The sequence below is a fragment of the Diceros bicornis genome, chromosome 26 (assembly GCF_020826845.1).
Source record: "Diceros bicornis minor isolate mBicDic1 chromosome 26, mDicBic1.mat.cur, whole genome shotgun sequence".
Lineage (NCBI taxonomy): Eukaryota > Metazoa > Chordata > Mammalia > Perissodactyla > Rhinocerotidae > Diceros > Diceros bicornis.
Window position 1 is genome coordinate 46,351,770 of NC_080765.1, and position 24,070 is coordinate 46,375,839.

The window sequence follows — 24,070 nt, forward strand, 5'->3', positions numbered from 1 at the left end:
GAGGGATTTTTAAAGGGAGACATTCCCCCAGTTGCTGGGGGTCATCCCCACTGCAAGCCCCTCCCCAGCCCACCTTGGCAAGGCCAAGGGCACCTCCCTAACAGGTGAGCCCAGGGGAAAACAGATGTGAGAGCCCTCGGTGTTGCCAGCAACCTCAGGGTGTGGCAGGGGGCCTTGGGGCAGGACGGGACCAGCGAGGGGCAAAAGGGACCCAGCCACAGCTGGCGGAACCCCTTCATGGTACTGAGCCTTGGAGGAACAGTGGGTGCTTAAAAAACATATCACTGTTATTCTTTTTAAGGAAAAATGAAAAAGAAAAGTGCACGGAGGTCGTGACATCCCACAGCTCATCCCACTGTCTCTCCTTGTTTCAGAAAACGTTAACAAAAAAGCATCATCCCTGCCTTCCACAAAACAAAAGGGAGAGGGGAGGGAGTTTGACATAATGCTTGACAATGCACAGGCCATTTGGCAAAAGACACCTGAGGACTCTGTTGTCCGTTTTGGCGGGAAGGAGGGAGGACATCTAACCTTTTGCTATGTTTATACTGCTTCCCTGTTTTAACTGGATGCATATATATATATATATTTTTGTGTGTGTGAGGAAGATCAGCCCTGAGCTAACATCTGTGCTAATCCTCCTCTTTTTGCTGAGGAAGACTGGCTCTAAGCTAACATCCACTGCCAATCCTCCTCCTTTTTTTCCCCAAAGCGCCAGCAGATAGTTGCATGTCATAGTTACACATCCTTCTAGTTGCTGTATGTGGGACGTGGCCTCAGCATGGCCGGAGAAGCGGTGCGTCGGTGCGCGCCCGGGATCCGAACCCAGGCCGCCAGTAGCAGAGCGCGCGCACTTAACCACTAAGCCACGGGGCCGACCCCATATATTACTTTTTAATCACAAAAAAAGAGACATGAAAACAACCCGGCCCAGGACTTTGCCTCAGTTAGGAAACAGCTCTGTTCTGTAGGCCCTGGCCCTTGGGTCTCCAGGGCTGGATTCCCAAGTGAGGCAACGGACCATCTCTGCTTCCTCCTCTGTAGTAGGGTTCTGGGTTCGTCTAGGCCACAGGGTCCCCCACAGCCCAGCGAGCTCCCTCACAAGCCAGGGCAGTAAAGAGCACGGGGCCCCTGTGGACGGGACACCAACGAGGTGCTGTCCAGCTTTTATCAAACACATTTTAAACTTCCACGCCAGAAAATAAAAATCCACTGCACATAAACATTATAGTAAACTGTTCTATCATCTGACATTTTATCAACTAGACGTTTTTGAGTCCACTAATTCAAACATAACATCTTACACAATACTGACACTGGCAAGTGAACTTAAGTGACACTATGATGCTTGAAAATCGGTGATTAACACGCAGCGGCCAGTGAAAAAGCCTGATGGCTGCCCCTCCGAGACCGCCTGGGGACAAAAAGGGATCAGGCCGCAGCACAGCAACCCTCAGGAGCAGGGCGGCGCCTGGGAGTACGTGAGGACAGCCACCACCCAGGAAAGCGAGCACAATGCCACAAAATGACAGGATGGAGAATGTAAGCAAACAATAAACTGTAATAAACTGTAAACGGTAATGGCAAAAAACTGTATAAACTGTATCTAACTGTATCTAGAATACATAAAGAACTCTTGCAATTCAATAAAAAAACAAAAGACCCAATTTAAAAATGGGCAAAGGATCTGAAAAGACATTTCTCCAAAGAAGATATACAAATGGTCAATCGGTACATGAAAAGATGCTCAACGTCATTAGTCGTTAGGGAAATGCAAATCAAAACCACCGTGAGATATTATTTCACACCACCTAGGATGGCTGTAATCAAAAAACCAGAAAATAATGAGTGTTGGTGAGGATGTGGAGAAACTGGAACCCTCATCCACTGCTGCTGGGAATGTTAAATGGAGCAGACCCTGTGGAAACTAGTCTGGTAGTTCCTCAAATGAGTAAGCACAGAATTACCATATGACCCAGCAATTCCACTCCTAGGTATACACCCAAGAGAAATGAAGACATATGTCCACACAGACACTTGTACAAGAACGTTTACTGCAGCATTATTCACAATAGCCAAAAGGTGGGAACAACTCAAGTGTCCGTTAACCGACGAATACATAAGCAAAATACAGTCATGCATTGCTTAACGATGGGGATATATTTCCAGAAATGCATTGTTAGGTGATTTTCATCATAGTGTGAACATCACAGAGTGCACCTACACAAACCTAGATGGCAGAGCCTACTATGCACCTAGGCTAAATGGTAGTGATCTTATGGGACTATCGTCATACATGCGTCATTGACTGAAATGTTGTTATGCGGCACATGACTGTACGGTCCATCTATATGATGGAATATTAGCCATAAAAAGGAATGAAGTACTGACACATGCCACAATGTGCAAGAACTTTGAAGACATTATGCTCAATGAAAGATGCCAGGCACAAAACGTCACATATTGTATGATTCCATTTATATGAAATGTCCAGGATAGGCAAATCCACAGAGAAAGCAGATTAGTGGTTGCCAGGGGCTGGGGGTGATGAAGGGAGAACGGAGATTGACTGCTAATAGGTATGGGGTTTCTTTTGGGGCGATGAAGATGTTCTAAAATTGTAGTGATGACTGCACAACTCTGTGAATATACTGAACACCACTGAATCATACACCTTAAAAGGATGAATTGTATGGGACATAAAGCACATCTCAATAAAGCCGTTAAAAAAAAATCAAACATGAGGCCGGCCTGGTGGCGCAAGCAGTTAAGTGTGCGTGCTCTGCTGCTGAGGCCCACGGTTCACCGGTTCGGATCCTGGGCATGCACTGACGTGCCGCTTGTCAAGCTACGCTCTGGCAGCGTCCCATATAAAGTAGAGGAAGATGGGCATGGATGTTAGCCCAGGGCCAGTCTTCCTCAGCAACAAAAAAGAGGAGGATTGGCAGATGTTCGCTCAGGGCCAATCTTCCTCACACACACACAAAAAAATCAAACAACTGTGGGGCCAGAATGGATGGTAGCCCTTCCCTCCTCAGTTGCTGTGGTAACAGCTGAGGGGATGGTTCTGGCACTGACTCAAGAGCATCTCCACACAGACCGGCTCTTGCCGGGCCTTGTCCACCCCTCCCTGAGGGCTCTTACCCGATCCTTGCTTGTGACAAAGAGTCAGGATCACACCCAGGCTGCCTTCTGTGACTCCCAGGAAGCACCCGGGCCTCCCAGGAAATGGTGTCGCTAAAGAGCAGCACTCCAGCCAAGATGTAGCTGGTGGTTACACCCTCCCAGAAGAGCAGAGGCCCACCTGAAGGATGACCAGGAGCCCCAGGACTGCAGTCTTCACATCCTCCAAGGAGGCCGAGTATGCTGCCACGTCTCTTTCCTCCAGCTCAGGAGGTGGAGAGAGGGAACGGGCAATCACCTTTAGAGAGAAGACCTCTATTTAAATCCCCAGCTCCGGGCTCCCTGCAGCAGCAACTGTCAGATCCAATGCTTTCTCCTTCATTTCTCAAAAGAAAGATGCACTTTACACCCCCGAGGGACTATTCAGAAACTGTGATGCATTTCAAAATTAAAAGAAAAAGGTGTTGGCTGTGCAAGAGGACAATGGGCCCAAGCCCTGGCCCCAGCCCACTTCCCAGTGGAGCAACACTACAGCCATGTCCCAGGACCCCTGGGCAACAGGACACGGCTAAGCAGAAACAAGCCCAGCCCATCTCCTGACACCACTCATCTTTGCTGGGAGGTAAGCCCCGCCTGCACGAGACCAAGCCAGTAACTCTGCAGAAAACGGGGACACAGAGTCCAGAGGACGTTGCTGCCCGCAGGGCTCTGCCACAAACCGGGGTCCCTCTGGCAGCCCAGGCGCCCAAAGCCCAGCCTTGAGCGGCTCTCACTTTCTCGATGATGTCCAGCAGGCTGTTGAAGTGGTGAGTATGGCAGCCTTCGGCCAGGTCCACCAGCAACTGGGTGGCCAGCTTTCGGACCTGGTGGTCTTTATCCTCAGGGATGTGGGAGAGCTGCGAGATGACCACTGAGTTGATCAGCTCCTCCTGCACCAAGCACAAGTGGAGTGAGGTGAGGCATCTGCGACAGAGGCCAAAAAGCAACTAACGCATCATTCAAGACTCGGAAAACCAGCGGCAGGGATGTGTCAGTGCCTGAGGGGCCCAAGGCCCCTTCCAGGGCGCTCTGCACAGCCCCTCAGTTCAGGAGAACAGTGATGGGTACACGATGGCCTGGCACAGGCCTAGGCCCATGGGCTCAGACGTGATGCAACCAGTGAACGTCCCCACTTACTGTTTGTCACTCAACATCACATTTAAGAATGATCCTACGTGGAGGGCCCTCTGTGTGTGTGCACTGGGAGTAGGAAGACCTTGGCCCGATATCACGGAGTCCACTATAATGGGGCAGTGGGATGAGAGCTTTCACAGAGGCAGGTACAAAGCACCACAGAAACAGAGAGCAGAACAAGACCGACCCCGACGTGAGGGACCCGAGAACCCAGAGAGACTTCCAGGAAGAGGCGGCACTGAGCTGGACTTTGAAGGTGGGTGGATTCCAAGGGACAGAGATGCAGGGAAAGGGAAGGCTGAGAGAGTAGGAGTGGGCAGGCAGGTCCTAGGAACACCAGGTATCCCAGCAGGGCTGCCATGAGGAGGGATGCTGTGAAGCAAGGGAAGATGTGCAGAGCCTGAAGTGCCTGTCTTGGAGAAAGGGCACGGCAGGCAGGTGCACAGTGGACTAAGGATGGACTCCAGTCACAGACCTAGCAAAGGACGAGCTATGGGGAAGAGACTGGCAGTAGGGAGATGCACAGGGCCTGGTACCGCCCAGCAGCTGATCGTGCCGGGGCTGGGGGTGAGTGTGATTATAAAACCAAACAAAAAAAGTCCCAGCAAGACTGTTTGGAATTCTTCTGTGTTCTGGGTGACAGGAGGCCGAAGCTCCCTGACGGTGGGAACTGTCCCTTCCGGCTGCTGTGCCACATCTCCAGGCCTAGCACAGGCCTGCTGGGGGCACCATGGGATAAATAAATGAAGGAAGGAAGGAGAGACGAAACAGACAAAGCCTGTTGAGAAAGCCTGCCACAGAGCGGCATGTGTGGACCCCAAGTCCCAGGCAGATCCCAGGAGGCTCACAGTGCCCAGTGTGGACCACGCTGTGCCCCTTGGGAGAGCATCACCCTGCACAGCTCACAGGCCTGCCCTCCCACCCGCTGACCCCAGGGCTCCACCATCAGTCCGGGACACACACCTCGTAGAACTGCCTGTTGATGAGCAGCACGAAGGACAGGACATCCAGCACCTTGATGCGCACAGCACTGCGAGATTCATTCCTGGGGACAGGGGCACACCTGCTAGGGTCCAGCAGGAGTACTGGCTGCCAGCCTCCCCCTCCACCAGGCCCCGGCTCGCCCAGCAGCCCAAGCTCCGAGAGTATCCCTGGGGACCCAGCCCCCAGGCCTACCACAGGACACCAAAGCCCAGGCCTCGGTGGCAGGCAACACTGACTCTGGATTCTCTCTGCATGGGGCCCAGCTCATCAACATCCAGACCAAGAACTGGGCAAACGGGCAGAGAGCTTGGCCCTCAGAGGCGGCATCTTTCTAGACAACCACTCCACAGCAAGAAGTAAGTGCAGAGGCCTCAGAGGACTCTGTCCTACTGGAAAACAAACCTTTTCCTGCTCCACAAGAAACACTACTTTCAAGAATCAGAAAGCCCTGACTCTGGGTGTTCTAGACCCGGGCCCAGAACACAGACCCAGGGTCAGAGTCCAGGGGCCAACCAGGTCTCCAGAGGCCTACCTGAAGAATCTCTCCATCAGTAACTGCAGGTTGTGAATCCAGCCGTCATTCGCCGGATGGATTGACTGAGCCCTGTAGGTTATTAAGTTTAAGAGGGAGGACTCCTGTCAAAAGAAGAAAAATCTGGCGTTAATGAGCCACTTTGCCCTTCCAGAAGTTTTCTTATAAACACGGCCCCGTGCTGCTGGCCCAGGAGAACAGAGTTTGCTCAGGGAAACCAGCCACTTCGAGGCCCAGGTGGGGAGCCCACACAATAAAACCCCTACTGGCAGCAGGTAAAATTCATTTTGAAACCCACATAAAAGGCTTGGCACCAAGCAGAGCGTTTCTGGCACAAGGACTGCCTGCCGCCTGGGGAGCAGACGTGCCAAGCAACAAGTCTCCACGGAGCCGGCCAGCACCTTCCTCCGCACAGGTGGGAGGAAATTGATGGTTAGGCTAGCACTCTGCTCTTTGACAGATCCACACACATTCAGCCTGCTGACGCCCTGGCAGACTTCCCTGCTAGAGCACACATCCCAGGAAAGCAGAAGCCTGCTCGGCCCTTTATTTCAAACTCACAGAAAACTTGGTTTCAGACCCGACAGCCAGGGCTCCCAGAGCTGAGCCGTCCTACCCTCCCCCAGCAGCCTGACCTAAACCACTCTCTTGCCCAAGCACCAAAGGCCCCAACAGGATGGGGGAAGAGGGGAGAGCTGGTCTTACAGGCCTCTGGTCTGCACATCTCTCAACAAGCTCAAAGTATCTCTCTTGGGAGCCATGGAACTCATTCTGATCACACAGCTCTTCCACCGTGGTCAGCAGGTCATGGACGATGGTTCTGAGTTCCGGGCTGTCCAGGCTCTGCAACATGAAGGTGCAGTCACACAGGTGTGACTTTGGCTTCCCTCAAGGACTCGGCATCAGAGTCCTCATCTCGAATGAGCTGCACTCAGACAGTGCCTCAGGCCCTCTTGCTGGATAGGGGACACAACCCCACCACACCGGGACATGTGGGGCAGCAGGCTGTTCCTGCCCATTTGGGGAATGGTGGGTCCAGGAAGTCCTGGCTGTGCCCACACAGCAGGCCTCAAAAGGAACAACTACAAGCGCTTTCATGCCTCCCCCAGGCTCAATAATTTTTGGAGGCCCCAGGGGTATGGCCTCCCAGCCCACCACTCCAGGATGAAGCACTGTCTGGCCAGCCGGTCAGTGACAATTTGGTCTAGCTCAGGACTCCGGCCCTGAGGGACGAGAGTCTAGTCTCTGCTGAGTCACACTTCTTCCTCCTGCTGGCCTGGCCACCTACGCATCGCCTACCTCAGTCCCCTAGGAGGCCCAACCCCTGAGCCCATGCTAGAAGAGGCCTCATCTCCTCTGCAGCCCCAGCATCAGCATGTCCTCCTCCCTGCTGTGGTCAACGCTGTCCTCCAGTTATACCAAAGCAGTGGCCAACATTCTAGAGGCTTTGGGAACTGTCTTCAGGTTCCACTTATAGGTCAGGCATGTGACCTGGCATGTTACTCTGCCAATCTTGATTCAACACCAATCTCACGCCCTTGCTCACCTACTACATATTCCTGTTTGGGAGCCAATATGATGAAGCAGGTTTGGAAAAACCGACCATCTTCAGTGGATGGTGATTTGACGCCACTGAGAACAGTCAGAGAACATAGCCCTGGCAGCCTCTGAGGGAGGATCCCAGATGCACAAGGAGCCATCTTCCAAGTGGGATGAGCCTGCCACCCCCACAGCTGCACGACCCCCAGGGAAGGGCCGCTTGGCCTGCCAGTCGGTGCTCTTGGTCCTCCCTGTGCCCAGAGCCTTCTCAGCCACCTCACCTGGAGCTGTTGGAGTAGGCGTTCGATAATGTTAAGCAGGATGTCCCACGTCACGGCCTGGAGCTCCCTCTTGTACTTCTTGATAAGCCTTGTTATGGAGAGGACAATCTCATAGGACACCACCTCGTTCGGACAGGTCATGGCCTGGAACACGAGGCCCGGGGAGCTGGCTGCAGTCAGCTGCTTCTCCCTCATGCACAGGAAGCCCCCCGCCATGTCGCCTTTGGAACCCCGTGTAAGATGCCCGAGAGGGCTGCGCTCCTCACACACGGGCCATGGGCCAGAAGTATCTTAGGAGCCCAGAAGTGTGCTTTCCACACTGGATACAAAGGGCCTGACTCGGCCGGACTGTTAACTTCAAATTCCTAGCCCCTAACTTACTGACCTAGCAGAACCTAAAAACCACCCTGATGCAAGCAATGTGTGAAGACCATCCCGGCACAGCCCTGTGAGGTGGGGTCACGGCAGAGACTAGCTGCTCAGGAGATTCTGTGTAACCCTGGATACAACAGAGCCTTGTCTGAACTGCTCTCCTCATGGTAGGATAAGAATGGTATGATGGTCCAGCCCACTAGGGTCCGTGATGACTCAATGGGAACATGCACAGAAAGTGCTCCAAACACCACCAGGCACCATGGAAACATAAGCTGCATCACTGGCCTCATCCTAGAGGAAAGTGACATTACCACTTGACAAAATAAAACCCTCAACAGTAAGAGTGTCGTTATCCCTGGGGGAATCCTCAACGGTTCTAACGCTAATGTGCAGGAGATGAAACTCATAAGATATGTTTGCTTGAGGATAAAACCTTCAAACAGCCCTAAATCTCATCCCCAGTTACAAAGCAAGTGACTGGAAATGCCACCTAGCCCCTGCAACAGAACCCCTGTCTGCCAGGCCTGTTCTGGTTGGGCAGCGGGCAGGAGGGTCTGACCAAGGTGAGCTCTCCCACTCTCACCAGTTCACTGAGCCACGGAAACCGAGTTACCTCATAGAACGACGGCAACACGGATGTTGGGGAGTTCCTGAGAGAATAGAGTCGGTGGGCTCCCCAGAGAGCCATGCCAACAAAGAACACAGCTCCTCTCAGCAGCGGGGCATCTTCCATGTAGGCTCTGAAAATGTTCCACAGAAAGACAGAATGTGAGCAGAGCGTGGACCCAGAGTCTGCCTGCTGTGGGGCCCGAGGGCGGGCCCAGGCTCCTGGCAGCCTCTCTAGGGGTCCCCGCACTTATAAGGCAGAAGGCAAGCTGGGCAAGGGGCGCTGGTCAGAGAACATAGAGGCCAGCAGCAAATACTTGATTCATTCATGCATTTGCTCAACAGTCGTCACCGCTGACCATGGAGCCACGCTAGATGCCAGGGCACGGAGGCAAAAGAGAGAAGGCCTCAACCTCACAGTGCTTACAGTCCAGGGGACACAGACACGAACCAAAGGACCACATAAGTAAATGCCAAGTTTCTATCTCAAATTACAGCTAAGAAGGAAAGCCACAGGCTACCAGAGCAAAATCTGCTCAGGACAATCAAGGAATCAACGACCATGTTAAGACATCAAGGAACATTCAGAGAAACCCGACCAAGGCAGAAGGACACTCCAGCACGAAGAAAGGGGAAGTGTAAAAACCCTGAGCAGGTGGGAAAACGGCAAGATGGAGGGACGAGAGGCCCCCAGGCTGAGCACGGCTGGACCACCCAGGCCTTGCCATGGTGGGGAGTTTGGTTTTTATCCTGAGAGCACTGGGAGACACGTGGCTTCAACCAAAGGGTGACACAGTCAGATCTATGTTGGAAAAAGAGCACATGGCTGCAAATGGAGGAATGACTTCAGGAGGCCAAGAGTGGGTGCAGGAGACCAGTGAGGAGGTGAGAGCTGAGGATGTGGGGGTGGAGGCCCTAGGAGTGGACAGATTTGAGCCATCTCTCAGGGGCAGAAGCAACAGGACTTGTGATGGTGTGGCTGTGGGAGGTGAGGGCAAGGGCCTTGTAACAGGATACATGGTGAGGCAGCCCCGCTGGAGGAGATGCCAGTGTGGGAGGAAGGTGACGAGTTCCTTTTGGAACATTCTGATTTTATTGACAGAAGCAGGAGAGGAGGGAAGATCAGGAGCATAAGATGTATGCTCTAGCTTTAGTGCCAGCTTCCGGAGCAGCGCCCCAAAGAAACAGTTAGCCAATGCTAGGTAAGAGCCAAAAAAGTGAGCCTCCTCGTGACGGCTCTGTGGCAGCCGATCCCAGCCACCTTACCCTCGCCCATCTGCCCCAGGCCCTGCCCACACTCGCCTGTTCTCCATGAGGCGGCACATGTTATAGATGGCACTGTGGCCCAGGTGGGTGCCCAGGAGGTTCCGCATCAGCTGGGAAACAAAATGCACCATCACTAGGGATTGGCAGATACAAGCCCCAGGGTCGCAGACTCTGGCCCCTGTGCTGGCCTTGTATAGCCACTCCTCCAAAGCCTTCCACGTCCGGCCAGCTCTCCACTATCTCCTCCCAAACACAGAGGCAGCCAGAGTTCTCAAGATGCTGCCAAAACCCTGACCTCAGCTCAACCACCTGGGAAAATGCCACTGGAGTCCACTCAACAGACCATTGTCTGCCGCCCCAAGAATCAGATGGCCATTCATGGAAGACAAGATGGCCCTTGTCCTGTCCATGTGCTGGCTTATAACTTCATCCAGGGAAGAACTCTCCAGGACAGCAGTTCAGACCCCCACCTTCCAGCAAGGCTCGCAGAGCTCCTTGACGTTGATGGTGCGGCAGAGGGTGACAATGAACAGGGGGAGGCTCTCGGCCGGCAGGCAGTTGTAGCAGACCACAGCGTCCAGCACCTGCAGAGAGACCTGGTGGGGTGGAGACAGGGGTCACGCTGGCCCTGCTCTGACTCCAGCCAATAGGGAGGGGACACCCCAGCCTCCTTCCCACTCTCCTTTGGTCAGTGACTGCTGCCCCTCCCCACTGGGGCCCATGGGGGCTCAGCTCAAAACCACAGAGCAAGTCAACATCCAGGCGGCACTTTTACATCCCAGTCACTGTGGAGTGTCCCATCCTGAACTATGACCCCACGACGGAGGTCATCCTACCGCCCTTATTTACAAGAGAGAGTCCTGAGACTCAGGGAGGCCAAAAACCTTGCCCGGGGCCACAAAGCCAGTGAGAGGCAGCACAGGACGTGACCCCAGAGCCCAAGGCCTCAACTACCATACCACTCAGCCAGCCCAGAAGAAGGATGAAGGGAATCATCCCTGGAGAGGGACAGCTACTGACCTCTATGTCCACAGAGGACACAGTCTGGACGCACAGCAGGCAGATCATACTGTTGGAGGAAGCACAAAGTCAGCGGAAAGGACATTTCCCAGAGGCTGTGTGGCTCCATCTGACTTTCTGGTGACTCTACAAAGTCAGTTAAATGTGCGGCTCATCGTCCCTTAGGGCCCCCTCACCCACAAACAGGGAGGGCCTGCTCTGTGCCACCACTGCCCAGTGCTGGATGCATAGCACCAACAAGACCAGGCCCCTGCCCTCACGGATTTCACAGAGTGTTTTGAAAAAATGACAACAAAAATAATAATAAATAAAACATCAGGCAATATTATATGTCTGTTAAAAAATAAAACACTAGGTCAAGCCTCGAAATATCAACTTAAGTGGAAATAGGCTATGGCTACTTCCAACTTCTCCATTTATTTGATGGTTTCAACAGCTTTATTCACGCTGCAGAGCTGAAGTGAAGATCTGAGACAGTGAGACTACGATCAGAGTAACATTATTGGAATTCTTTTCTTACTGGACCATTGACGCGATGTATTCATCAAGGTAACAGCTGTTGAATTTGACCAAGTTCACAAGCACCAGAAGGAATTCCGAGGACAGGCCAACGTCCATCCACTGCAGGACAAACTCAGCTAGGGGAGAAGAGGAGGAGAGCCATGTACTTCCTACTCACCTCCTCCCCAAGAAAACACGCCCAGTCCCCATTCATTGCTGGACGACATTGCCAGTCTCCACGCAATGGCAGGCGGGCCGTGCATGGGACCCATTGGGGCTCAGCTGGAACCTGAGCAGGTCAGCATGTCATGGACTCTGGAATTCACCAGCCCCCAGGATACAGTGAGGGGGTCTGGGCTGAGAGGCAGTAGCGGTGTTTGCGCATCTGACTCCCACAGCCCTGCTCCCCCCATGCTAGGGGTGCAAGCATCATCGGGACACGCTTCTAGGAGGCAGAGTCCTGGCCCCCAATCCCCACAGAGACTCTTTCGAAGGAGACACAAGCAACGCTTGGCTGCTGGACAAATAAACGTAGACAGGAAACCTGACCATGGGCCCCTGTCAGCACCTGTCCTAGAGATGGACTGATAGCTAAGGCCCATTTCTGGGTGACAGAACAGCAAGGCCTAAATCAGATTTATTTCTTCTTCCTCTTCTCCCCACAGCAGTGACATGACATCTGAAGACTCACAGAAACCTCACACCGTCAGGACAACAGGGAGGAAGGCCAGCAAAGGAGAGGGCTACGAGGTCAGGCCTGGGGCATGGAGACGGTAAGGAAGAAGATGCAGCAAGGCAGCCCTGGCCCCTCCCAGAAACCTCACGGCACTCCGGATAAGACGCGGCCTGATGCCTGGGTCACACTCTCCCTACCACAGAACCCAGACCACCTCCTGCCCACCTAAAAGGCACATCTAGGCCCCACTCCCTAGAGGTTCTGAGCTAGCAGGTCTGGAGAGAAGCCCAGGACTCTGCATTTTTAACAAGCTCCCCAGGAGATTCTGGTTGTTGATCCAGGTTGCACACAGGTAAGCAGAGCTACACGGTGCAGCGCCCTCTGTACACCATCCCCGTGAACTGCAGCACTCCCTCGGGGCCCCAGCGGGCTTCGAGCAACCCAGATTAAATCTGATCACCCAGGCCAGAGAAACTTCACACCCAATGTGGCACCCACCCAGTTCTTCTTCCAAGTAGGTAATGTGTTTCCCATTGTCCGTGAGGGCCTTGAAAACTTCCAGTCTTTCGTGGAGGTCTTCGTTAGAGGGGTAATCCTTGATGACTTTAAAGAAGAGGGCCCTGAGAATGCCCAACCGGTCACCCTGAGGACAAAACCACAGGGTCAGCAGTCCTTCCAGGATCCCCCGACCACCTAGGTTTCTGGAGTGGCTCTAAGAAACCCAAGAAGTGCAGCGGACTCCAAGACTCTCAACCTTGGGCCCTTTCTCCTTCCCACAGAACAGTCCATAAGGGACGAATTGAGAACATCAGAGCGGCTCAGGGCTCATCAGGTGACCAGTGTGTTTGCAGCACCTACCCTGTGTCCAACTCTGGGCACGGTGGTGGGCCCACAGCAGGGGACAATGCAGTTCTGGCCCTCCAGAGGCTCACAGCCCAGGATACACACATTTGTGCTCACATAATGACGACCACGGTCTAACCACACTGAGTGGCCGGGGTCTCTCCAAGTGAAGGAGTAGACGAAATGGGCAAAGCAGGGAGGGGGCTTTCCAGGCAGGAATGGTGAGAGGTGGCCTGGGCACGCCAGGAAGAGCAGAGACCAGCATGGCGGGAGCACGGTGAGCAAAGGGCAGTGGCCCAGGGCAAGGGGGATAAGGTTAGCGGCAGCAAGACAACACTGCTCACTCATGAATGAGTATGGTGTTCTCATCATTTTGCACGAATTACATCATTTACTCCCTAAAACATCCCAGAAGAGGAAATAACAATGAGCATCCCCATTTCACAGGAGAGGAGGCTCAGGGGGCTCCAGTGACTTGCCTAAGGTCATACGGATAGCAGAGGGGAGGCCGCGATGCCCACTCAGCCAGTCTAGCTGCAGAGCCCCTGGTAACAAGCAGACCCTGTGCCCAATGGCCTCATCAAAGGTAAGAGTCCAAGCGTGGCACAGCAGGAGCAGTCAGTGAGGGGCCCAACATCACGCCACACACACATCCCAGCTCCTCCTGGGCGCAGACCCGCTGCCCCTTACCTGCCCCTGCACGATGGCCTTCAGCAGAGCCAGCACTGCATGCCGGGCCTCAGGTGGCCGCTCGGGCTGCAGCAGGTCTGCAACAGCCTTCCAGAGTGCTTCCACTGCATGCTGCCACCAACAAAGACGAGACAGCGATTAAGGTGTGCTGGCCCCCTCAACTCAAGGGACAGTACCGTGAGCAAAGGACAGAGCAGAACAATGGGGTCTTTTAACTTAGAACTCATTCCTCGAAAGCCCACATCTCATGTACCTGTCACAGCCCATGGCGACAAGGGGAACAGCTCCAAGCTCCTTCAAACCCTCACAGGTCCCTTTAACCCTCAGCAGGCCACAGGCTGTGGGGAAGGAGGAGAGCAGGCAGGCCAGGGGAGCTGTTCTGACTGCCCCCCGAGATCGGCAGGAAGTCCTGCTGAGAGCCTGCTCAGACTCTCGTGGGGAAAGTCACTGCAAGAGTCTCAGGACCAGAAGTGCCCTAGGCCTGCAGCCTGACCCAGAAATCTTGCCCCTGGCTTTCTTCTGTGTAAACACACCAGCACAGCTGCAGGACCACACCCATGCCCTGCCCCTGCTGCCCGGCTTGACCTGCCAAGAACTCCATACGGGCTTCTGGAATCTGCTTCCTCTACGTCCCACCTAGCCCATGGGGGAGCTAAGTCCTGTTCCCCACACCTTCCCAGAATCACTCTCTCATGTCACCGTCCCTTCTCCACGTTAACAATTCCAGACTCCCTTCAATCAAGATTTTCAGACCACTCACCTTTTCCTGGGTTCACTCCTCTTAGGACAGAGACTAAAACATCTTTAGATGTTGTCTGATCAACTTTGTGACGAACTCAGGACACACTGGAACTTTTACCTCCTTTGTCCCATTCCTAATACTCCTATTGATGCTACTTGAGCGGCAACAACACACAGACACTGAACCTAGTGACTACCCTAACCTTAGAGACCTATCCGTCTATTCATATGACAGCAACTCAGCTGCAGCTCCCCTTTCCATACCACACAGGCAACTTTATGAACGCAGATGCCTATTTTCACATTTATTCTCGGTAATGTGCAGCTTGCATGTTTCAGATGACCTGCTGAAGATGTAGTGGTCACTCTCCCCCTTAGCAGATCTGAATCTGCTGAGTGTGAGGTCCATGTCTCCTTCCAATTCACACACGCAAACGCAGGACAAGGCTGGAGCAGAGCCGTTGAAGTGTTTTTTTTTTTTTGAGGAAGATTGGCCCTACACTAACATCTATTGCCAATCTTCCTCTCTTCTTTTTTTTTCTCCCCAAAGTCCCTGTACATAGTTGTATATCCTAGTTGTAGGTCCTTCTAGTTCTTCTATATGGGACGCCACCTCAGCATGGCTTGTTGAGTGGTGAGTAGGCCCACGCCCAGGATCCAAACCAGCGAACCACGGGCCACCCAAACGGAATGCGTGAACTTAACCACCATGCCACTGTGCCGGCATCCCTTGACGTGTTCTAATGACAACTTCCCACTGTGTCCACAGGACATCTGTAGAGAGCCCAGAAATATTTGGCTGAAATAAATTTGCCTACGTTGGGAGGCTGCTCGACACCACCAACCAGACACGTCTCCCAAAAAGACACTGAGACTGGTGTGCCTAGAACTGGTCTTTGTGAAACCACACTCGCCCTCAAGTTCCTGTGTTCTCCCTGCCCCTGAATCTGTAATATGAGAAGACAAGTAAGCACGTGTTCCTCTAAGCCTTCCTCTACACACCCTTTCTTGGATCTGCGAGAAAAGCCTTAATCTCTTTGCTTCCCATCTCCACACAATTGGTCCCTCAGGGTTGTGCTCAGGGCATTTCCAGAAGCTTCCTCATCACTAAGATGAAAGTTAAGTTTCCTAAAATTGCGTGTATCAGTTCATTGTCAAAGTTAGCTGTCAACCCTGCTCCTAGAAAGAGCCAAATCAGGCTTCTAAACAGCTCACACTCATCTCTCTAGCAGCCTGACTGAGACAGACCTACCTCTTCAAATTTCTTCGTTTTTGCCACTTCACAGATTTGCCCTATCACCCGGATGCGATTGTTGAGGCCACATTCAACACTCAGTTCCTGCAGAGAGATGAAAGAACAAGGGGCCAGTGTTCACGCAACAGATCTCCTTAACTGCCAATCACGGGCCACCTTAAGAACTGTACCACACTCCCACACCGGAGACTTGCAGCAGATCCTTCTGAAATCAGGGAGCACCAGAGTCTACTACTCCATCTCAGTGGAGTGAGGACAGACAACTTGTTTTTTCATTACTGCATTTTTTTTATTGAGATAAAATTCACCATTTTAACAATATTAAGCTATACAATTCAGTTTTTAGTATATTTGCAATGCTTGCAACCACCTTCACTAATTCCAGAATATTTTCATGACCTAAAAAGGAAACTTCACACCCATTAGCAGTCACTCTCCATCTCCTCCTCCCCCCAGGCCCTGGCAAATGCTAACCTACTTTCTGTCTCTACAGATTTGCCTATCCTGGACATTTCATATAAATGGGATCATACATTATGTGGGCCTTTGTGACTGGCTTCCTTCACTTAGCGTAATCTTTTCAGGGTTCATCCATGTTGTAGCATTTATCAGTACTGCATTCCTTTTTTTGCCAAATCATATTTCATTGTAGGGATGTATCGCATTTTGTTTATACATTCAGCAGCTGATGAACGTTTTGGTTGTTTCTGAACGGAAAACTTTACAAGTGCAAAAATTCAACATTTATTTACAGGCAAAACACGGTGCCAGGCCTGTGGTAAAGGGATTCAAACATACACAAGACAATCAAGCCCCACTTCTCCCAGGAACTCTCAAATTACCAGTTGACACCTGGCCATAAGCCCTATCACCTGTGGAAACATCTAGTAAAATAGGTTTCCTTGCATTGACATCTGAACGCTCCCTCAAGTGTCCTGGACGAAGTCACCAAGATCCTAACTTCCTGGATCTCCAGGGGAAGCATATGTATGTCTCCAGAGTCCTGGGGGCAGCAGCCCATCTCCCACAGACCTGGTGACAAACCAAACCCAGCCTTCCCTGCACTGCCCACTGGCAGCTCACTCACTCTCAGGATTTCCGCCGTGATGACGAACTCTGTCTGTTTGCCCTCTGCAGACCTGGGGTTTGGCCTTGGAGTTCCCAATCCCAGCAGAATCTTGAATTTCTCCTTCAAGCCTGAATCTTTGCTTGCTGCCTTGGCCATGGTGGGCAGGGCGCCCGGAGGACCCTCTGTTCCGAGGAAACGGGCAGCGCCCTCAGGAACAGCTCCACCCACCAGCCCCGCTGCGGACCTCCAGCCGCCGGGACCCCAAGTCTCTGCCGGGAACGCCCCTTCCTCCCACAGCTCCTAGGGAGCACTCAACCGTAGCCAGGCGGGCCCGGCCACAAACAAGCCTGGGAAACGCCAGGCCGAGCGGCGCGCCGCCTGACTCGGTGCTTGAGGGTGAGGGAGGGGACCGGGGGTAGGACGGCCGCCGCGGGCCAAGGGAGCCCCGACATTTGCATCTCTTTTCTCCCCACGTGGAGGAGGACTGTCGGGGGACGCCGGAAGCAGGGACCCCTCGCCTCCATCATGACTTAAAACCAAGGAGCGCTCTGAGCTCCAGGGTCAGGCAGCGGTGGGCGTGGCCGAGGGCCGGGGCCCGAACACTGCGGAGACCGACCCCGCCGCCTCAGCGCCGAGCAGGCCTGGCGCGGCCGCCGCTCCCCTGCCCCGTCGGGAGCGGGCCACACCACGATCCCGGCCGTCCCAGCGATCGAGAAACAGCGAGCAACTCACCCCCGCGACGCCCGCCGCCGGGGCCGTCCGGCCACACAGAAGGTTGCACACCCCCAGCCCCTAGCCCCCGCCGGAAGCGCAACCCGCACGTCCGGCAGCGAGATGACGCCAAGGGCCGCCGCAGGGCTTGCTGGGAGTCGTAGTTCTGGGCCGCCCTCTGGCGGAAAGACTGCGCGAGCGTCGAGTCACGTGACGGGACCGCGGGGGCCGCCGGGATGTGTAGTCCGCAGGAGTCCGGCATGAACGCCGCAGGCGTGAGAATGGTGACCCGCAGCCGCAGCCAGGGATCTAGGGCCCGGCCGCGGCGGGGTGGGGAGGAGGCCGCGCCGCTCCAGAGGGGAGAGGCGTCTGGAGGTAGCGCCACGCCTGGGCTGGGACGGGAGGAGAGGCGGGGGAAGGGGTTTGCAAGGACCTGCAAGGGCCTGCAAGAACGCGGCGGACCCGACAGCCGCGAGCGAGTTCCCCGGCCCCACGTGCGGCCCTGGGTTCCCACCCTGTGCCCTGTCCCCAGGACGCAGGGGTAGGGGTCCACAGGAGCTGGGTTCCGGGCGCTCCCACCTCTCCACTGTCGTCTTGAACAAGAAAGTTCTCTTTGTCCCACTAGCTTGCCCTGCGATACTCTGCTTGTGCCAGGCTGTCTGTGGGGCAGACCGGCCCTGTTCTCGTAGGTGCTTCCCTCTCAGAGAGGTCGGGTGCTGAGGACACCCCTAGCCAGAAGTCCTCTCCCTTGTCCTGCAGAGTTGGCCAGAGGGGGATTCCCACAGGCACCCAGGAACTCCAGGGGTAGTCCAGACAGGGAGATCCACTGGGGCAGAAGCGTGGCAGGAGGAACGGATGGAGGGAACAAGCAAGTGACAATGCCAGACAGGTAGGCAGGAGCTTTGATGCCAAGATGGAGTTTGCAGTTTATCATGAGTACAAGGAAAAAACAACAAGGAGTTTTAAACTGAAAGTGACACAGTCCGTTTTGGGTCTTAGCAAGTTCTGTCTGACAGTGTGGAGACTAGATTGGGGGGCATCGCAATGGAGGCTGTTACTAGGGTCCTGCTGTGCTGATGCAGACTTGGTCAGGAGGGCAGAGGCATGAAGAAGGCTGACCTGCCCCAGAGTGTATGCTGTAGAGGACAGAGCACCCCCAGCTGTAGTAGATGATGGATGGTTGTTGAATGAATGCTGAGGGGTGAGATAGCTGGTAGGGCAGTAACCACACCCCACCCTCACCTGTGGCCCCTGCTGAAGGGACCCGGTGGCACTTTTTGCAGAAGGAAGGAAAAGCCACAGTCGTGTGAAGTGTCAGCAGAAGTCACAGAGAGTGAATGTGGCCTACGAGGCCTCAGATGGTGAGAAAGGAGAGGACACTGAGCCCCTCAAGGCACCAGGCTGGGAGCCCCAGGACTGGCAGCAGCAGCTGGTGAACATCCGCACCATGAGGAGTGGGAAGGACGCGCCTGTGGACCAGCTGGGGGTGGAGCACTGCTATGACCCCAGTGCACCCCCAAAGGTAGGCAGGGGCCCCATCTGCCTAGTGACCCCCTTCTGAACGAGACACTTGCTTCCCTTCAGGCCTCTGGCAGGGGACAGCCTAACACCTGGTGGCTCTTGGCTGGCACCCTCCCCTGCAGACAGCACCTTGAGAGGACACACCCCTGGGGCCCAGAGCACTGGGCAGCATCACCTTTTTCATTGTGCTACTCAGCAGGTGAGGGGTACCTGTGGCTTGGTACTCAAGCTCTGCTTTTTGCCAACACAGTGCTGGCACATCAGGGCATTCAGTAATGTTTGCTGCAAGAGAGAGAGTTTCTTACACTTCATTGGTCTGGAGCCTGGTCCTTAGACCAATGTGATTCTTATCCCAACTCTGCTAATGGAGACTTGGGTACATACTTCTTGAGGCCTCAGTTTGCTTGTCTGTGAAATGGGTAGTAGTTTTCACAAAGCAATAACAATAGCAATGGTAGCCAGTGGCTACTGAGCACTGACATTGTGCCAGGTATGGTTCTAAGTGCTGTGATAACGCATTTAAGCCTCACAGTGATCCTGTGAGGCAGTTACTGTTCCTGTCCCCATCCTATAGATGAGGAAACAGGCCCAGGCCAGACCCCACCCACACCCCATTGGCCAGGGTGGGTAAGAGGCTGATGTCCCATACGTTGCCCAGGGTAACAAGCAGATGTGGGTAAAGGGCTTGGCTGGGGCCTGGCCCACAGTCGCACCCAGGACCTGCCACTACTCTGGTCCCTGTCACTGTGCAAGCAGGTGCGGAGGTATCAGGTGCTGCTGTCGCTAATGCTCTCCAGCCAGACCAAAGACCAGGTGACAGCGGGCGCCATGCAGCGGCTGAGGGCCTGGGGCCTGACGGTGGACAGCATCCTGCAGACAGATGACAGTACGCTGGGCACGCTCATCTACCCCGTGGGCTTCTGGAGGGTGAGCCCAGCCTGAGGCGACCGGGCCAGAGGTGCCACTAGCCTGGGAAAGACGTCAGGAGGCTATGGTGCTGTGGGACAGTGGGTCAGGCACCTCTGGCTACGGGGGCTGGAATGTGAGTTCCCACTGGAGCCCCCTGCCACTCTCACAAGCCTACAGGGGGCCTGGCCATGGGGCCTTGAGTCCAGGCCCTGGAGCCCCTTGGCCTTTCCTGTTTGCAGTCCGCCCCTTCCTTCCTCTACCTCCCCGCCCAGCCGCCTGGCCCTTCCCTTCCTCTGGGAGGCTGCCTGCCCACCTCCTTTCCCTTTATTTACTCCACGCCTCCCTGGAGGGCATCTCCCCCCTTCCACCACACCCCACCCCAGCCCCGACAGGCCACAGAGCACTGGGTATCGGGTGGGGCTGCTTCCCCTTGGCAGTGGCATGGGCTACAGTTTATCAAATGGGTTTTAAATAGTTCTCTTTGCTCAGGCACAGGATGGGAACCGCCCGGCTGGCCTGGCGGCTGGCGGGGGAGCCCCAGGCTCCAGGCTTCCTTTCTGAAGGCCCAGGTGCTGCAGAGCCCAGCTCTTGACATAGCTGGCCAGCTTAGCCTGCCTGGCCTCTGGGGGAAATGAGGGGACAGGGGTCTGAGCCAAACCTCACACATGTCATTGGCCCAGATGGGTGGGAGGCAGGGGTCCAGGCCTGCATTGGGCTTCCCTTGGGCTCCCTGCTGCCTTTGGCTCATTCCCACTTCCTGGGGGGACAGGCAAGCAGGTGCCTCTGAGTGTGTCCTGGGCAGGTGACAGGCAGCTCTGGGCATCTGTGGCCCTCCTTCAGGCCTCATCTTCCCAGGTCAGGCTACACACCCACCTCCAGGCTGACTTCCACCCCCACCTTTCAGAACAAGGTGAAGTACATCAAGCAGACCAGTGCCATTCTGCAGCAGCGCTATGGTGGGGACATTCCAGCCTCCGTGACAGAGCTGGTGGCACTGCCAGGCGTCGGGCCCAAGATGGCACACTTGGCCATGGCCGTGGCCTGGGGCACTGTGTCCGGCATTGGTGAGCGGCACCCACAGGGAAGGCGGCAGCTCTGGGCTTGCTGGCTGCTGTTCGGGTTCCCCACACCCTGGTGATCTGTGACCCCAGCTCAGGTCTGCTTATCCACGACTCAGAGGGTCAGAAGGTGTTCCCAATGCTGAGCTAGGCCCGCCCCGCCCCGCCCAGAGATGGGAATAATAGGAGGAGGTCCTGTTTGCTGACCGCCTACCTACTGTGTGCTGGGCTCTGTGAGAGGCCCCTGCGGTGGGCTCGAGGCCTGGGCTGTGTGTGCGGGAGAGATGTCAAACAAATAATTCCTTACCAGTGGGGTAGAAACACTGAGGGGGGCATGCAGGGCACTGTGGGGGCCAGCTTGGTCTGGGACATCTGGGAAGACTACCTGAAGAGGGGGTAATTCAGCTGAGAACTGAAGGGTGAGATGGGGCCGGCCAGGCCAAGAAGAGGAAGTACGTTCCAGGCAGAAGGAACAGCATCTACAAAGCCGTGAAGTGGGAGAGAATCAGAGGCAGGAGGCTCTGGAATAAGCGTGGGCAGACTGGGGAGGCATGGTGAGGGCAGAGGGACCCAGCAGGGGAGGAGGAAGGGGCTGGGCCATGAGGAGGAAGAGCCAGGGAGTGGGGGAGCCCCTTCCTGGAATCCCTTTCCTGGTGCAGGTGCCACGTCCTGGCGTCAGAAGACCTCCACGTGGAGGCAGACGTGGTCGGGTGCGGCAGCTTTCTCAGATCTTTGCCCAGAGAGTTAGGGTTCTGGGGCCACACAGCAGCAGGCCCAACCAGGGCTTGACCCATGATCCCTCTGTGTGTCCTGACCCCAGTGCTGCTCTGGGACTCCTGCAGGGGGGCGGAAGAGGGCGTGGGAATCCTTCAGCGCTTTCATGGCTTCGAAAGGCTGCTCCCTGGGGTGGGGGCCCCTTGCCAGCACTGCCCATGGCAGGAGAGCAGCTAGGGGTCGAGGGATCTGACCGCACAGTGAGGCTGGAGTGCAGCAGCCCCAAAGAGCCAGAGCAGGGTCAGTGGGGGGCTAGGGCAGAGCCCCCCCCCTCACCAGGGCTCCTGCAGCTGCCAGTCTCTCAGCAGATACTTGAGCGTATCTGGGCAGCTGTTCTCGGCTGCCCGCGTCCCAGGAGTGGTCTGGCAGGTCTAGGGGAGGGGCCCCCTACCCACGGTCGGACAGGGGCCAGGGCTTGGGAGCAGCAGACACAGCAGGCAGGAGTGTAGGAATGTCAGCCTTACTGGTTGTCTGTGGGCCTGGTCACCCACAGGGAGACCCTAGGATGAGTAGGTCCCGTCCCCCGGGGACATCCCTAACAGAAGCCCTCTGGATTAGAAAGCCAGAGCTGTAGGGTACAGCAGCTGATCTCAGCTCTGCCCTCCCAGCTGAGTGACTGGGCAAGGCACTTGGCCTCTCTGACCTTTGGCCACAAGGCAGGGGAAGCAGTCACCCTCATTAGGTGCACAGGTGTGCAGAGCCCTCCAGGGCCTGCCCATAGGAGGGTCACATGGTGTGCTGTGGCCCTAGACTGGGCCCCTGGGTGACTTAGGGAGCATAGTCACCTCTGCATTACAGAGGAGGAAACAGAGGCTTGGTGACCCAAGGGCATGATGCCTCCACTTGCGTGTTCTCCCCATGCCCCCAGGGTGCCCTCCATCAGCATCTGGGGAGCGCCCAAGACTTTTTCCAGGCACTTAGCAGCAGGTGAAAGAAGCTGGTACAGGGACTTGCTTTCTGTGGCAAACACAGGAGGGGGAGTAGGGGGGAGGCCCGAGGGAAAGAGGCCTCGGTGAGCTGGTGCCCAGGCCAAGCCCTGGGCTGGCCAGCCAAAGGGAGGAGGGGCTGTGGCCCAGGTGGACGACAGCTGCAGCTGGCCTGGCTGCACTCCCCACTCTGTGCCTGATGGTGCCATGGCAGGTGCTGGCTATGTGGGCAGTGCCCTCGTGCCTGGTTCCAACAGCCAGTGTCTGGGTCGGGAGGCATTGCTCCCTGCACTCCAGAGGCCCAGCCTCTTGGGTTCTGGCTTCAGCCCCTGCCCAGCAGCAGAGGTGGCTTGGTGACCCACTCTCAGACTGCAGCCAGGACTGTGCAGATCTGGGCCCTCCAAGGAAGCCTGGGTTTGGGAGGCTGGTCAGGCTCCAGGCTCGCTCCCCCACCAACCTGGGCTCAGGGCTGTGGGCAGGAGCTGAGGACAGGGACTGGAGGGGCCTGGGCTGGTGAGCATGCCCCGCGTTCACCCCACCCTGTCTCCGAGCAGCGGTGGACACACACGTGCACAGGATCGCCAACAGACTCAGGTGGACCAAGAAGACAACCAAGTCCCCAGAGGAGACCCGCACCGCCCTGGAGGAGTGGCTGCCCAGGTGGGGTTATGGTGGGGTATGCGCGGGGCAGGGCTCCCCTCCTACCCTCCCTCTGCACTGATGGCTCCCACCCCCACAGGGAGCTGTGGAGCGAGATCAACGGACTGTTGGTGGGCTTCGGACAGCAGACCTGTCTGCCTGTCCGCCCACGCTGCCAGGCCTGCCTCAATCGGGCCCTGTGTCCAGCTGCACAGGGGCTCTGAGGGCCGTGGGGCCTCAGCCCGGGCGCCACTCTGGCCACTGTCTGCTATGTGTCTTTGCTGGGGAGCTGCAACCTGTTTATAATAAAGCTTGGGGGTTGTTTGTAGTTGGGGTCTGGCTGACTTCTACCCCCGAGGGGTGGTGGTGGGTTGGGAAGCACATGTTAACTGTGCGTGTGTCCATGCTCACGTGTGTCTGGAACGGGGCTGCCTGAGAGGCTAGAATGGGGACATGACAATCTGGACTATGTACTGGGGGCAGGGGCGTGTGTGCAGGAGTCTGGGATCAAGGAGATGGATCGTGGGAGCCAGCTGTAGCCAGCTGCTGGGAAGCCCGCTGGGGACGCCAGAGGCCTGGGCCTCCTCCCTCCTTGACAGCTGGCTGGGGACCCGGAAACACACACCCCCCCTCCTGAACTTGTGCACCCTGAGAGCCCTGCCTCTGCCAGGAGGCCCCACCCCCAGTGTTTACAGAGCCACCTGGCCTCCAAAGAAACACCAGTAGGCCCAGGCTGAGCGCCACAGGGCACAAGGCCTGACCTGTGTGTACCTGCTGAGGGCTGCGCCTGGGCAGAGGGTAGCCCTTGGGGTGCCAGGGGCCCAGAAGGCCTCTCTGGGGAGGTGCTGGCCGGGGGTG

The 24,070-nt window shown here is 55.7% G+C and overlaps 2 protein-coding genes across 20 annotated transcripts in view; one reads left to right on the plus strand and one right to left on the minus strand.

Annotated features, from left to right (window-relative positions):
• TSC2 (TSC complex subunit 2) overlaps nucleotides 1-17,464 on the minus strand; it is a 38,917-nt gene extending 21,453 nt beyond the window's left edge. For 9 of the 14 annotated variants that reach the window (XM_058570324.1, XM_058570321.1, XM_058570323.1 and 6 more), the window contains exons 1-16: nucleotides 17,407-17,464; nucleotides 16,693-16,856; nucleotides 15,603-15,689; nucleotides 13,610-13,720; nucleotides 12,575-12,719; nucleotides 11,420-11,537; nucleotides 10,900-10,948; nucleotides 10,350-10,475; nucleotides 9,916-9,989; nucleotides 8,621-8,747; nucleotides 7,633-7,776; nucleotides 6,518-6,655; nucleotides 5,813-5,916; nucleotides 5,260-5,341; nucleotides 3,897-4,052; nucleotides 3,305-3,421 (exon numbers count right to left, since the gene is read on the minus strand). In XM_058570324.1, coding sequence (XP_058426307.1) covers nucleotides 3,305-3,421; nucleotides 3,897-4,052; nucleotides 5,260-5,341; nucleotides 5,813-5,916; nucleotides 6,518-6,655; nucleotides 7,633-7,776; nucleotides 8,621-8,747; nucleotides 9,916-9,989; nucleotides 10,350-10,475; nucleotides 10,900-10,948; nucleotides 11,420-11,537; nucleotides 12,575-12,719; nucleotides 13,610-13,720; nucleotides 15,603-15,689; nucleotides 16,693-16,830 — 1,716 coding nt within the window. In that variant the 5' untranslated portion in view covers nucleotides 16,831-16,856; nucleotides 17,407-17,464. Of the gene's footprint in view, nucleotides 1-3,304; nucleotides 3,422-3,896; nucleotides 4,053-5,259; nucleotides 5,342-5,812; nucleotides 5,917-6,517; nucleotides 6,656-7,632; nucleotides 7,777-8,620; nucleotides 8,748-9,915; nucleotides 9,990-10,349; nucleotides 10,476-10,899; nucleotides 10,949-11,419; nucleotides 11,538-12,574; nucleotides 12,720-13,609; nucleotides 13,721-15,602; nucleotides 15,690-16,692; nucleotides 16,857-17,406 lie in introns of those variants that run through there. The other 5 variants (XM_058570326.1, XM_058570325.1, XM_058570322.1 and 2 more) reach the window with 2 other exon arrangements.
• A 157-nt stretch (nucleotides 17,465-17,621) lies between these two features.
• Nucleotides 17,622-23,540, plus strand: NTHL1 (nth like DNA glycosylase 1). Of its 6 annotated transcripts, XM_058570328.1 has the most exons (7): nucleotides 17,623-17,760; nucleotides 18,145-18,274; nucleotides 18,646-18,907; nucleotides 19,663-19,833; nucleotides 20,720-20,879; nucleotides 23,128-23,233; nucleotides 23,313-23,540. In XM_058570328.1, the coding sequence occupies exons 1-7, from the start codon at nucleotides 17,646-17,648 to the stop codon at nucleotides 23,434-23,436; spliced, it is 1,068 nt and encodes a 355-aa protein (XP_058426311.1). In that variant the 5' UTR covers nucleotides 17,623-17,645; the 3' UTR covers nucleotides 23,437-23,540. The 6 variants fall into 6 exon arrangements, with proteins under 6 accessions (XP_058426313.1, XP_058426311.1, XP_058426312.1 ...); XM_058570330.1 differs by lacking the exon at nucleotides 18,145-18,274 and having other exon boundaries at nucleotides 17,622-17,760; nucleotides 18,669-18,907; XM_058570329.1 differs by lacking the exon at nucleotides 20,720-20,879.
• The last annotated feature ends 530 nt before the right edge of the window (nucleotides 23,541-24,070 follow it).

Bases quoted from the DNA above. Each gene is read 5' to 3' on its own strand.
- NTHL1 (XM_058570328.1), top strand. From the start codon at position 17,646: ATGAACGCCGCAGGCGTGAGAATGGTGACCCGCAGCCGCAGCCAGGGA. The intron at 18,908-19,662 runs GTAGGCAGGGGC...CTGTGCAAGCAG, and splicing joins ACCCCAGTGCACCCCCAAAG to GTGCGGAGGTATCAGGTGCT. The intron at 19,834-20,719 runs GTGAGCCCAGCC...CCCACCTTTCAG, and splicing joins ACCCCGTGGGCTTCTGGAGG to AACAAGGTGAAGTACATCAA.